The 14610-nt window shown below is 30.3% G+C and overlaps 1 protein-coding gene and 1 pseudogene across 1 annotated transcript; one reads left to right on the top strand and one right to left on the bottom strand.

Annotated features, from left to right (window-relative positions):
- The first annotated feature begins 8941 nt into the window (after positions 1 to 8941).
- Positions 8942 to 11510, top strand: LOC114402089 (transcription factor ABORTED MICROSPORES). The gene is made up of 8 exons (XM_028364623.1): positions 8942 to 9035; positions 9120 to 9302; positions 9407 to 9485; positions 9617 to 9685; positions 9774 to 9980; positions 10097 to 10684; positions 11000 to 11176; positions 11325 to 11510. The coding sequence occupies exons 1-8, from the start codon at positions 8947 to 8949 to the stop codon at positions 11508 to 11510; spliced, it is 1578 nt and encodes a 525-aa protein (XP_028220424.1). The 5' UTR covers positions 8942 to 8946.
- A 1415-nt stretch (positions 11511 to 12925) lies between these two features.
- LOC114401620 lies at positions 12926 to 14038 on the bottom strand (annotated as a pseudogene).
- Positions 14039 to 14610: the final 572 nt, after the last annotated feature.

Genomic DNA, 14610 nt, shown 5'->3' with positions numbered 1-14610 from the left:
TATTAGTTCAAATCCTTACACGCTTCTATGAATATTCATCAACAATTTATTTTTAAGAAAATAATTATATTTTTTTTCTAAAATAACAAATTATAGAACTAGCTGGAAAATTAGTTGAGATTTTTATTTAAAAAATTAACTGAAAACTAAGAATTGAAAAATTAGTTGATTTATATATTATAAGTGTTCAGTTAAATTAGTTTTCGAAGTAACAAAAATAACTAGATACTGAATAAATATATTGAAGATAAAAAAATATAAAAAGTTATAAGTTAAAAATTAATATTTAAAAAAATATTATTTGAAATAGTATTTTACAAAACATTACTTGGAAACTACTAAAAAAACTATTAAAAAATTTATTTGTGGAATAATCAAACATTTTTTTAACTAGTAAAAAAAATTAAAATTGAGTTGAAATTACTTGCATAAATTAGCTTATATATACATAATATTGAATAAAAATATGGGAAGTTTTGATCTTCATAAAAGCCAAAAAAATATTTAATGATAGTCATTAATAATATTAATATAGACTATATATTCTTCGTTTTTCTTTGGTTGAAATTTAGAAATAATATATCTGAAAGAATCTTATAAATTTAAATTTAAAATTGACTCATATATCACTGCACAATAAGTTATCCTGAAAAATATACACTGTTATAGTACACTACATTTAAGAATAAAAGGGTCCACTTTTGACAAGAAGGTAAACTCATTGCCTACTTGAATTTTTGTTTGAAGAAGGAAGAAGTGTTTATATTAACAATCGACTGTTTTTAATTATTAATATAATATTTTAAAAGGAAAATACTCCTTAAAAAAATGTCTAAAATTAATTCTAAACTTAAAATCAATCAATCTTGCAATATCAAGTTAAACTTATATCTGAAATTAGTAGTTGTAGTCCTTACTACTTAAATACACGACAGGATAATATAAGTGACAGAATAATTTTACTTTAATCTTTGTCGCTTTGATTGGTGACTCACTTCCCTCCATAGCGGTGGAGAAAACAGTTCTAAAGTTGGTTCCCAACTAATATGTATCTGGCTCCACATGAAATCCTTAATATATTCTTAGCTAACAAACGATGATAAGGATGACGTTCACCACCCAGCTGGCCTGTGCATGCACAGAAGAATCCCTCTGCTGCAGGTTCCATGTCAGACGTACGAAGTCTAAAAACAATTCATTCACCCCCACAATATATATACACTATGCATGCTACATTCTATTTTAAAATTTAAACAATAAAAGACGAGAAAGGAAGTAGGTAACTCATATTAGTATACACCTCAGAATTATATATATAATTTGTGTAAAATTAAATTACAATTTTTTTACTTGTAAAACATAACAACATAAAATGTTGGTCAAAACTCAAAAGAGTACATTTTTAGTATTCATGCAATACTTATTTTCGACTATTTTTTATATTTTATTTTAGATAATTAAAATAAAAATAATTATATAAAATCAAGTATTATTTTTATCATATATATTAGAATAGTTATTTTAAATTGGTGTAAAAAAATAATATTTATTTTAAATAAAACATTTTTATGAGTTTTCTTCCATAACAATATTTTTATGAATTTTTTGAAATCTCTTATTTATTTTAATTTATGCTTTTTATTTTTAAATTGAATTTAATATTTTTTTAATATGAATTGATAAAAACAATTTACTGTAGATATAAAACATAAATTTTAGATATTTGCACTCTGAATTACACATTCTAAGATCCTATATATATATAAAGAATGCAAGAGACTGGAAAAAAGTTCCGAAAATCTTGCCGCTTGCAAAAAGTTACTTTTCTTTTTCCTCCCATTATGGCGGACCGAATTTTAGGCGCAAAATTTTCCACTTTGGCATTTCTTCATCCTTCTTCATTTCAATCAAGAAAATGAGGAGAGGACTATGCCACTATTGCTTATAATTCTCTTTTGGCGGTATATACGAAACCAGCTGCTTGGAATATCCTTTTTTTCATTATGTTTTGCAAGTCATCATCATCTGTTTTTTACATGTGAGGGGCTGCTCTTTTCTCAATTGTCGAGCTTAATTATAATTTATAAATTTCATAAAAAAATTTACTCAATAACCTGTGTGATTTTCCTTTTGAAGGAGATTAAGGGTTAATTAACTTTTTAGTTTCTCAATTTTGTATATTCAATTTTTTTATAATTTTTAGTTATTTCTTAATTATTTGTTAGGATTAGTAGTTTTATTTATTTATTTTGTCTATTTTTAGTCTCTTATTTATTTTTATTGCTCAAAAAGTTAATTCTTGTTTTGTCAATTGTGTATTTTTTATTTGAGATTACTTTTGACCAATAAAAATAAATAAGAGACTAAAAATGAATAATGTTTTTTAAAGAGACACTAAAAATAATAACAAAAAATTAATAAAAGACTATAAATTGCCAAAAAAAAACTTTGAAAGAATAAAATTATAATATAAAAAATTAAGTGAATAAAAATTTAATTATCCCTAAGATGAACCATTAAATATAAGCACATTTGTCAACAAAAATTTAAATATTAATTAATCACGTTTTTTAATGCATTACTAACATGCTTTTGAAGGAGTTTTTTTTTATTCTTCTACTTTAATTTTTGGGATCTATTAGCGTATTAGAGTTAATGTTCCATTTGGTATGCTAAAAAATGGAGGGATTTTTTTCCCGTAAAAATTGATCTCAAGTACTGTAATAACTAACGCAAATGGGTAATTAAAACACCTTCAGTGCCGATGTAGATTAAAATATCAATGCCTAAACAAAAATATTATTATATTAACAATGCATTATGCTTAAAAACCTGGAATTATTAATATTGCAGTAGGTATTAAATAAAAAATAAAAAATATTATATTTATAATGAACAAATACATGTATTTTAGTTTATACTATTCATCATCACAACATGCCAGCTGTCAAAAACTTATAGTAGTATATTGTACGTGTAATTTTCTTTAACTCACATTACCTCTAATTTTTTTTTCCAAGACGTACATTGTTTAAACACTCTTAGAATACGAAACGAAACTCAAATATTGAGCATCTACAATATAATATTACCCATTTCATTTACACAAAACTACCAAATTTCTATAACCAGTCACTAGAGTCCCGCCGTCCATGCACAATCTTTAGAAACATCCATCAAATTGTCGACTAATCAAAATCCATAGACTCCTCATAGCGAAAGCGTCACTTTCATGTTAGAACTTTGTGTGCCTCTTTTTTTAGATAAGTCATCAAACATTAATACCACCCACCCATCGTGGCTTTAGTTACAATGGATAAGCTTGATTGTTACCTCTAATAGTTAAGTGGAGTCAAGTTTAGAGAAAATTGCAACAAAAAGATTTAATTTGCATGAGGAAGTAGTTTCCATCATTTTCAATCTACACAGGGTAGCATTTTTTAGATGTTGAAGAGATATTGGTTTATTTTTCCATCATTTTCAGTCCCTTGACCTTTACAAACTCCATTGTTATGAACTCCCATGACTTAATTACAAGATGGAAGAGTATTGTATCTTATAATCAATATGAAATCTCTCGAGAATTGTTCTCTGAATTTTGCTCATGCATCTACATCGATCCGTCTCATCCTCTGATTTCCAACAAACACTAATTCCCCACTCACAATCTCTTTTCCAATTAGACTGACAATTGCCCCTTAATTCTTATTCCTAACGCAACAAAGTAATCAAGTCATCATAGATTTATATTGTAGTTGGCCAGTGGCATTTTTTTCTCTCTTGGTAATCAATGACAACAGTTCCCTCTTCGTTGATTGGCCCGGACAACATAGCCCCCAAACCCAATTCCAAATGTATGCACAACACCCTTTCTTATACTTTGTTCTTTACTACTTTCATGGGGAGAATTAGTTTTTTAATAAGTTATGATTATGTTATTGTCTCGTAATGATGCCCTCTTTTGCCTCAATATCAATATATTGCCTTTTTGTTATGGGACTTTTTTTTTTTTTTCCAACTGGGAGTAATGTGCAACAAATACTTTTGTTCAATGTCAGCTTTTGGATTATACTCATGAAAAGTAGTAATGCTCTTATGAGGAAAAGATTAATAATAATAAAAAAACAACGCAAACGTGTTTTCAAAAAGAAATAAATATTCAAAATAAAAATAGTCTTTAAGAAATGAAAACTGAAAATATTCTCAGAAAACTAAACAGCCTGTTTTGAAGTAGAATTTTAGATTGAAAAAATTATGGATTGGTAAATAGAATTTTAAACTAAAGTCTTGATAGTGAATAAGTTTCGAATTAAATAAGTATTGTTATTTTAATATGTTGATGTTGCCTACCGTGTTGGGAAATATTCATGATTATAAATAAGGTGGTGGGAGTATTGCAAGGATTGTAATAAGTCAGTTGCAAACCCAAAAGAATATAAGTAAGGAAAGAAATATCTAAGGTACAGCTTGGTATGGATTTGTGATTTGTAAGAGAGACTTTTTCTTGTTAAGTTATGATTTGGGTGGTTTTATAAGGATAACTGTAAGACGGTGGTATTAAATTGTAAAGTTTACAAATCATCAAATTCATATTAAGTTAAGTTGTACGGTATGGTATAATTGTCCTATTGTTTTACATATTGGAACAAAACTTTCAGTTAGGAACTAAATTGTTATTGTATTACATTTCCAAGGATAAGAATGATCATTTATCCCAAGAAAAATTAAGAATCTTAGACATAATAAGATTGTATGAGACGTGGGATCATGACATAAGGGATCGTGAAAAATCAGATTAGATTTAAACAACAAGTATGTCACTAGAAACAAGTAATTAATTAATGGGATACATGTATTCCCACTTTCCCTGGTGCGATCTTATTTTGTCGTAATAAACAGCATCCGTAAACAAGTAGACAATAGAAGAGGGTATCGGAATGATGTGAATGCAATAAGTTTCCTTTTTTTTCTTTCCACGCGACGACTTTGGTCCTTCACCGATTGCAACCTTTAGCCGCAGAAAGCGATAGAAGAAGAAGAATACGTCCCTGGATGGCCTTAGAACCACATTTTATTTGTGGTGCCATGATGCATGGTCTAAGGAATCCCTTATGGTCAAAAGAAAAAGATGGACAAAATGGGTTGTTGATTGGGACCATTCCCATTTACATTGCATACGTAAAATCATGTACGTCTACAGTCAAGTCTTTATTATGTGGCCAAAATAATTTCCATAATTATATGTCATTTTTCTTCAAGTTTGCTTGTACTCAAACTTTTCTTCTTCTAGAAATTACTATGACCTTTATTTATTACGTACAAGGAATATAAAATGGAATCCATTTTCTCTCCATCGAATTTATCACTACATCAGATTCTATGTTTTTTAAATGAATTTTATAAATATAGTATAGGCTAACATATAATTTTGGTATCTTATTTTCTTCAATTTGCAATTTTAATTTTTCATTTCAAAATATAGGCTAACATATAGGCAAAATTTGATGATTAGACCAAAATTGTTTATTTTAAAAATTTGTGAGACTAAATATTTTTATTTTAAAACGTAAGAATCAAAATCACTGATTAAACAAAATATGAAGAGAATCAAAATTTTATTCTAGCCTATAATATAGTTTAAAGTTGAGGTTTAAAAGAATCCTACTATAAAAAATTAAAAAAAAAATCACATTTCCAATTTATAGAAGTTTCTCAAAAAATTAATATAGTACATGAGACAATGCCATTTTTGTTATACTGATATTTACACTCTAGATTGGTAGTAACTAGAATTGATGTAATATACCAGTTAAGTTTGTTATCAACTAATTCAAAAATGTGAACATTTCTTTCAATCTTTTTTAATTTTTAGACCAGACTTTCTAAATTAATATTTGTTTTAATTTATAGGATGTCGAAAGTAACTTCTATATCAGTTTCCATTACAACGATAAAAAAAAAAAAAAAGTGTTAATACTAATATACTATACATGCAGTTTTTAGACCTCACTTCCTACATCGTTCGAATTTTGAAGAAACAATTATAGAAAGCAACTTTCTAGACCAGACTTCTTTAAGAGTTTTGTAATATCCATTGGGACAAAGCCAACCCTACTAATGAGTAAAATAACATAGTGAAGTCTACAAACGAGAAAATTAGGGAGCGTATCATAATATTTAATTTGTAATTAATTTATATTCTATATAATATATACATATACATATGTGTGTTATTTTCATAGAATTAATAAATTGTCACCTTGGTCACTAATTTTGTAAAGCATAGTCATTTTAGTTCTTGAATTGAATTTTTTTTAAAAATATCCATAAAAGTGTAACTCAATAATCAAATTAGTCCATTTTTTTAAAAAAAGTGAATAAAGTAATAATATTAACATATATTTAAGGAACTAAAATGAAAATATTCAATAATTAAGTTTAGAGGCTTGTTTGATATTCTAGAGACTTATTTAACATATTGGGCTTCTTCCTTTTTAAAAAAAAAAAATCAAACATTCTACATGGATTTTTACTAGAATCGATGAAAGAGTGGACTTTTTAGAATGATTCTTGCCTCAATTGATGTATAAAGTGGATACTTCTAAGTTCTAACAATAGTTCTTGTTACAACTAATATAAAAACTAACTTTCTAAATCAGTTTTAAAATGGATCTAGAAAGTACATATTTTTTATATCGGTTGATTTCACATACAAAGTTAAAAACACAAAGTGAAAAAACTTGCTATTACTAGTGGAATAAGCAATGAAGTCACAACGCTTGACCATGTAATTTTTTTTATACAGGAGAGAATTTGTTCCCAAAATTTTAAAATGTTTATTATTTTTTCTTGAAAAGCTAAAAAAATTATACTAATATAATAAAAAAATTTAATACATTTTTAGTCATTTAAATTTGGATTTTGTCTTTTTTTAGTTCTCCAAAATTAAATTATTTATTTTTTTAATTCTTTAAATTTGTGAAATATTTTTTAGTCCCTCTTGCGGTAAAAAAATCCACATCAATTGTACATGTAAACCACCAAAAATTAGTCAAGAAAGACTAAAAATAATATAATTCATGAATTTAAGAAACTAAAAAATATAAATTTTTTAATTTAAGAGACTAAAAAAGGATAAATATCTAAATTTGAGAAACTAAAAATATATTTTTAAACTTATAATAAATTCTAATACCATTAAGATTTTTAAAACAGAACTATTCTCTTCGTCATTTATTATAAAACTCTTTTAATTAATTTACATCTTTAAAAATGTTAGTTAATTTAATTAATGTAATTAAATTTATCAATAATTTATAATATTTTTCTAAAATTATTCTTAGTTTTTTTAAAATTAATCATCTCTCTTTCCACTTAATTAAAAAAATCAAAATATATAACTTGAAATAAATACTATCAAGATCTATACATGAAATAATTACTTCTCTATTTTTTTTTATCTCCCTCTTCATTTATCATCACATTATTTATTATATTTATTAACTTTTCCCTCTTTATTTTTTTCATCTCTCTCTTCTTTCCAATCATACACCTAAAAATGGAATTTTAATTTAACATTTTTCCTTAAATTATGTACCAAAATGATAAGCGAACGGAATGATTCTCCTGCATGTCTCAATTAAACTTACATGCATAATTAAGTGCATATAAATTCCTTATTTTATTAATTTATAGTCTTTGTATATACATCATGTAATATGAAGTTTCCTTTTTTTGGGTTAATATTGAGTTACATTAGTAGTTGAGGTTTGAGAGAATATACTAATCCAAAACGAATGAAAAACTTTAGCAAGGTAGTTAAGGTTTTCTACGCCATCTTGGATCATGCAATATGCTCCTGCCATCATCACCAACTCATCTATGTCTTTCAATATTCACCTTTCTTTCCTCATTTAATTTCTCGTTTCTCTTCCTTAACAGAACACAAGGCAAAAGAATTATTTCATTGCAAAAATCCCTCCCTCCCTCTCATTCACCCTCTGCAGTTCACCTACCATAGTAACAGCCACATACGCTCCAATATATATATATATATATATATATATATATATATATATATATATATATATATATATATTGTATGATTATTATGATATATAAAGAAGGAAGGAACCGGGTGTGTGCTTTCGATATTGTTTGCATCTTCCTTTCTTCCTAGGCATTGATACAAGGAGAACTTTGAGTTTGCTGAGATGGGACTTTCGGCATAAGGTGGATATGATTCAAACTTTTGGGATGATGGTGCAGTTAACCGTTGCTATCAACTAAGTTTTTATGGATATCAGTTTTTGTTTCTTCTGCTTCTTCTGGTCTGTTTTTTCTTCAATTTTGCTCTTGCTTTTAGTCAAAGGAAGTAACCATAGCCACTTTGCTTTTGTGAGCTCAAAGAGGAAGTTCCACTATCATCATCCAGGTCTATACATCTCATTAGTTTTCTATTTATGGGGATATTTGCGTGGATGCGCATGTGGGTGTTTCAAAAGTGCAAGGGATATATATATATATATATATATATATATATATATATATATAAGCGTATCAAATCTTAACCATACTGTATGACTGACAAACTCTTACTAGCTAGATATATGCATTATACACAAAATATAAGACATCAGGCATATATCAATAGAAAATGTTACATGAACACCCAAGTCACCCATTGAACATCCAGAGAGAAAATATGTAGGTTTAATAAGATTTATAATGTGATAGGAAGAGAGATAAAAAGAATAAAAAATGTTGGTGGAATATTTAAAATAATGAGATGTTTATGAATCATTACTTATAACAATATTTGATATCTGACAAATTTTTGATTGGTTTAGTACTTGGTTTTGTGTCGGCTTGTTAGCGGTTCTCAGCATCAATTAATATTTGGCATTTTACCAATTATGAATTTCATCAGGTGACATGAACATCATCATGCAAAACTTAGTAGAGAGACTAAGACCCCTCGTGGGTTTGAACGGATGGGACTATTGTATCTACTGGAAATTGAGTGAAGACCAAAGGTTATACATAATTAACTAATCATTCTTCTGTTTGCTCTATCTCTCCTTAATTGTGTTAAAATGTGATGCTTGCACTTGCTCTAGGTTTCTTGAGTGGTTGGGATGCTGTTGTGCTGGCACTGAAAGCAATCAAAATGCTGGGGAAGAACATATTTTCCCTGTCTCTTCTGTGGCCTCATGCAGGGATAGTACATATCCACACCCCAGAACAAAGCCCTGCGATCTTCTTTCACAGCTTTCCACTTCCATACCCATAGATAATTCTGGGTATGTATATTTTCTTATAATATTCTCCTTCCCTTTATCTACAATTCAAATATTAATTTAGACCAGTTGTTCTGTATTCTCACCTAGTATGCCACAATTAACAGGATTCATGCACAGACCCTATTAACAAACCAACCCAACTGGGTGAACTATTCCAATGGCATGGATCCTAACATCTTGGAAGTAAGTCAATTTCTCCACGTTAAATCCCTTTATTTTTCACTTCATCTATGAGGTGCAAAACGAATTTCACTTTTTTCATCTAATTCCATATATATATATATATTGATGAGTACTAACAATTTATTTTGCAGGAAACAATTGGGACCCAGGTTTTGATTTCGGTGCCAGGTGGACTAGTTGAACTGTTTGTAACTAAACAAGTACTGTCATGACATATATATGTTCTTTTAGGGAGCATTTATAATACATTAGACTTACTTTCTCTCTTTACATATATATTTGTAACAGGTGCCTGAAGATCATCAACTAATAGATTATGTCATAAACCAGTGCATTGAAGCCGTGAACCACTCAATGAGCTTCCACATTGACGAGAATTCAATGAGCAACATGCAATCAAACCCACTTATAGGCGATGAAAATGAAGGGAACAACAACAGCAGGGACACTTCCACCCTTCAGAACATGTCATCACAATGGACCTCCGCAGTATTGGTCTGTGCAATTCTCCACTGAACTTCATGCAGCAGTTCAACTACAAACAGCACAACAGAATGAAGAGCGATGCTTTCTCTGAAGAATACTAAGCTGGTTCCTTTCTTCACGACAAGCAAACCAACCAAGAAGATCAGGAGCATGAGCATGAGCATGACACGTATCAGAAAAGCCTCATGACAACAACGGATTCACAATACGTGGAGCCTTTGGAGGCAAAAGAGAAGCAAGAGGAGGACAAGGACTTGCTGAAAAACGTTGTTGGTAGATCAGATTCAATGTCAGATTGCAGTGACCAGAACGAAGAAGAGGAAGATGGAAAGTATAGGAGGAGGAATGGGAAAGGGAACCAATCCAAGAACCTTGTGGCTGAGAGGAAGAGAAGGAAGAAGCTCAATGATAGGTTATATAACCTTCGTTCTTTGGTTCCTAGGATCTCTAAGCTGGATAGGGCATCCATTCTTGGAGATGCCATTGAGTATGTGAAGGATTTGCAGAAGCAAGTGAAGGAGCTCCAAGATGAGCTTGAGGAGAATGCAGACACTGAAAGCAACTGCATGAATTGTGTAAGTGAACTTGGGCCAAATGCTGAACATGATAAGGCCCAAACTGGGTTGCATGTGGGAACATCAGGGAATGGCTATGTCTCCAAACAAAAGCAGGAAGGTACTACTGTCATTGACAAGCAGACCCAGCAGATGGAGGTACCTGTATATCTTACCGTAAATTATTGTATGGTCTGGGACCATCACATGTTCATGATTATTTATGACTAATCTTTACGTGACATGTAGCCAAATTTATTAAATTACGAGAAAGAATTAATAAAATTAGGTACATGTCATGAAGAGATTAATTAGTCTGGACCATGATCATTGATAGTTTTGGACTATACAATAATTTTTCCTTAGCCTTTGTTTTAGTTTAATTAGACATGCATGAGTGGTGTTGTATTGTTTGTGCACAAATTGTGCTTTTGTGACTTGATTTTGAGTGCAAATTTGCTTAATGAAATGCAGCCGCAAGTGGAAGTGGCTCTGATAGATGGGAATGAGTATTTTGTGAAGGTGTTCTGTGAGCACAGGCCTGATGGGTTTGTGAAACTGATGGAGGCATTGAACACTATTGGCATGGATGTAGTGCATGCCACGGTAACCAGCCACACGGGACTCGTGTCAAATGTTTTTAAAGTGGAAGTAAGATAACTTCTTAATTGTAACTCTAAAATTAAGTCCATCTATATTTTGCATATCATGTCAATTCATATGCATACACCGTATGATTGGTTGTATGACAATGATTATTCAGTTTTTTTATTTTTATTTTTTGTGGGTGTTTGAACAGAAAAAGGATAGTGAAACGGTTGAAGCTGAAGATGTAAGAGACTCATTGCTAGAGCTTATGCGGAACCGTTACAGAGGGTGGACTCATGAGATGACAGCAACGTCGGGAAATAGTGTGGAAAGCGATCAACATCAACTCCACAACCACAACCAGATGGGTGCCTACCCGCACGAGTTTCATAGTTAACCTTTGACCATCATGTGTTCTCTAACAAACTTTGTTATTAGACATTTTTAATAAAATGTTGAATTAATAATACTTTAACATGCTTAATGAATATATGGAATAATTTTATTTTACAACATGGCAAAACATTGACAACCCTTAAAAATAATTTTTGAAATCTGATATATATTTGAGACTTAGTTTTATGTAGAAAAGGTATTGAAACCAAAAATTGCTCTTAGACCTTGATTTGGATCTCTTAATCAAAGTCGAATTTCTACCTTCGGCTCAAGTATGTGATGAAAACTGAGAGATGTGAAATCTAGCTATAACCAAAATTTTGAAATCTAGTTATAAGAACAAGGCCTAATCCATCAAAGGTTTAAGTAAAATTTTAAAAAATCATTATTGTTCAAATGAAAATTATTATTACACTTTATTCACTTTGAAACAAGGGGTGTTTGTACAATGATTTGGATCAATTTTAAATTCATCCATTACATAGACTAGGATAACATGTGATTTGATTCCCTTTAAATTGTTTTCTTACGAAAACTCGAGTCAGTCTTTAGCAATGAAAAAAAAAAAGTGATTGATTCTCATTCTCAGCAAAAGGAGTGACTGGGAAGAAATAATTGGATAAGGTGGATGCATAATTTACCCATGAAACCCAGATGAATCTAATGTTCTATAAAACTTGTCCACCACCCAAAGAAACTAACTTTTTCACCAGCCTGTGCACCCTCAGCTATGATTGGAGACATAATTTTGACTAACATATTTATGTAAGTGTGTAAAGCCAAAATAATATTTTTTAGACTCTACACTGTAACTTTTAATAAACTTATTTCAAGAAATTTAGACACATCACATTTGTTCCCGCTCATTTCATTTTTTTTTTTAATTTTTCTTGATTTAAATCCTTTGACAGTGTATAAAAGATGTCTCTTTCTTTCATTTATTAAGGGTTTTTTTTTTATATTATAATTGGAATAGTCTTTTTACTCCAAAAAATTGTTTTCTATTTTTTTTTTCAATACCTTTGGACATCTAAGTTTATTATTGGGGTCACAGTTGAATGAGTCTGAAAAAAACAAAATACAAGAAGAGTTTATGTCACCATGTATTGCTCTTTCTATAAATGGCTGTGTATCATGGAAGATTTCGTGTAAACATGGGAAACGGGATAGACCACATGTAATGTTGGGCAAGCTCATGTTTTGATAGCTAGACATAAATGGGTATATATGCTTTTTGTTCACACACAAAAGTCCCTTAACCATCATAAATTGCTTGCTTGACCTTCACACCAAACACATGGATGACCCAGGTAGTAGTCTAATTTTCATTTTTATACTGCCATTTTAGAAGAAGACCCCCTCTTTTGTACTTAATGAATTGTAAAATTGTACTTATGAAAGCGATATGCAGAAATAAATAATCAAATCCACGTACCTAAGTACCTGACCATTTATCAAAAATAATAGTTGAACAATAATAATCCTAAAGGAGTCAAATTCTTAATCACTCCCCATCTTTCAGATACATAATAACTGGTACAAGAATTATCCGAGGGAGTTGGTTCAATTGGTGGGTTAAATGCAACATCCGTGGAATTAGTAACATTATTATTACCATCTTTTACTTCAATTCCGAACCTCATGCCTCCAAGGCAGTGCCCTGCTACGTTGCAAATGAACCAATATCTCTTCACCTCACTGAGTGCTACTTGATCTTCTCCAGTCTCAAACTTGGCCAACACTCCACTACTTGCATCACACGATCGGAAAGTGTCTTCTGTCACTTCATACACATTATGTTGCCCTTTCACGTACTTGAAAACTAAACCAAAACAGCAGACTTATAATCAAGAAATATAGAGACTCTTTTCAAAGATAATAAAATTATAGGAATGTTTTGTATTGATGAAAACAAAAAAACCAAGAATCAAACATTATAATCAAGATAAGATTAAGGTTGGTTGAATGGTTAAGAAAGAAAAGAGAGAGAAAAAGGTCACCGGTTCAATTATTTCTCTAACAAAAACTAATAAATTAACAATTAATATTTACTGATAAAAATAAATAAATAAAAGATTGAGTGAGATACCAAGAACATCGCCACTGCTAAAATTGTATCTCTCTGCCCATGAAGCATAATTTGTTTGGCTACTTCATTTTTCTTGGTCACCAACAGTGTAAACACTAGCCCTGACATGCTTCAAGGGAAAACTACATAGCAAAGTAAGAATTGCCAGCAAGAAGGTGCAATGTTTGAGAAAACTTGTAACCCCCATGACCTTGGAAAAATAAGATGCCATGAAGTAGTGGCTGAAATGAGGGTGGATAGCCACTTGCCAAGAGTTGCTTGTATTTGAAGAAGCAGTTCAAATGTGGGGGTCTAAATGATCTTGTAATTTTATCAATATGGGGAAGTGTGTTACGTCATGATTTGACATTCAAACAAAATGGGAGCTGCCATTATAAGCTGTGCATAATTAAATAGAAAATTACCTAATGGACCCAAAACAGACTTGAAGTATCACACCTTGAAAGTTGGAAGGGCATAGCTGGCCGAATGATTGTTAACTTCACACCCAAGATACCTTAACGTTGTGTTTTATGTTTGGCCACACTTAAGTAACTATTGCTACGCAAATGCTATAGTTTTATGTGAAACTTCAATAAGGGTTCATAATTATTGTTGCACTTTGTTTGTCCATTATTTATTTTATGTCTATCTCTCAGCCAGCAGGCGATTCATCATGGTCATAGACTATATCGACAATGTTTGGTCTTCTTGTTGCCGTTAGACATTAATAACTTAATCGTCCTTGGCCTCAAATCTCAATAATAATAAAAAAATAGCAAATGGGCACACTATATTGAATAAGAACATCTATTTATTATTTTACAATTGCCAATGGACAACTGTTGATTGAAGGATTGTTATTTTAAGGGATTTTTATTGTTTTATGCATGGCTCATCTGTCAAATTATTTGGGCTTCGGCCATGAGCCACCAAAATTTCCTATTGGGCTAGTTTTAGTATTATCATGATGTTGTAGTCCCAGAATCGTGCCTCAAATTGTGTTGCACGGAGGATTCTTGAATATCATAGC

The sequence above is a fragment of the Glycine soja genome, chromosome 20 (genome assembly GCF_004193775.1).
Source record: "Glycine soja cultivar W05 chromosome 20, ASM419377v2, whole genome shotgun sequence".
Lineage (NCBI taxonomy): Eukaryota > Viridiplantae > Streptophyta > Magnoliopsida > Fabales > Fabaceae > Glycine > Glycine soja.
The sequence above is the reverse complement of the archived record's forward strand: the minus strand, read 5'-3'. Positions and strand labels throughout refer to the sequence as shown.

Bases quoted from the DNA above. Each gene is read 5' to 3' on its own strand.
- LOC114402089 (XM_028364623.1), top strand. From the start codon at position 8,947: ATGCAAAACTTAGTAGAGAGACTAAGACCCCTCGTGGGTTTGAACGGA. The intron at 9,486-9,616 runs GTAAGTCAATTT...TTTATTTTGCAG, and splicing joins TGGATCCTAACATCTTGGAA to GAAACAATTGGGACCCAGGT. The intron at 9,686-9,773 runs GTACTGTCATGA...TATTTGTAACAG, and splicing joins AACTGTTTGTAACTAAACAA to GTGCCTGAAGATCATCAACT.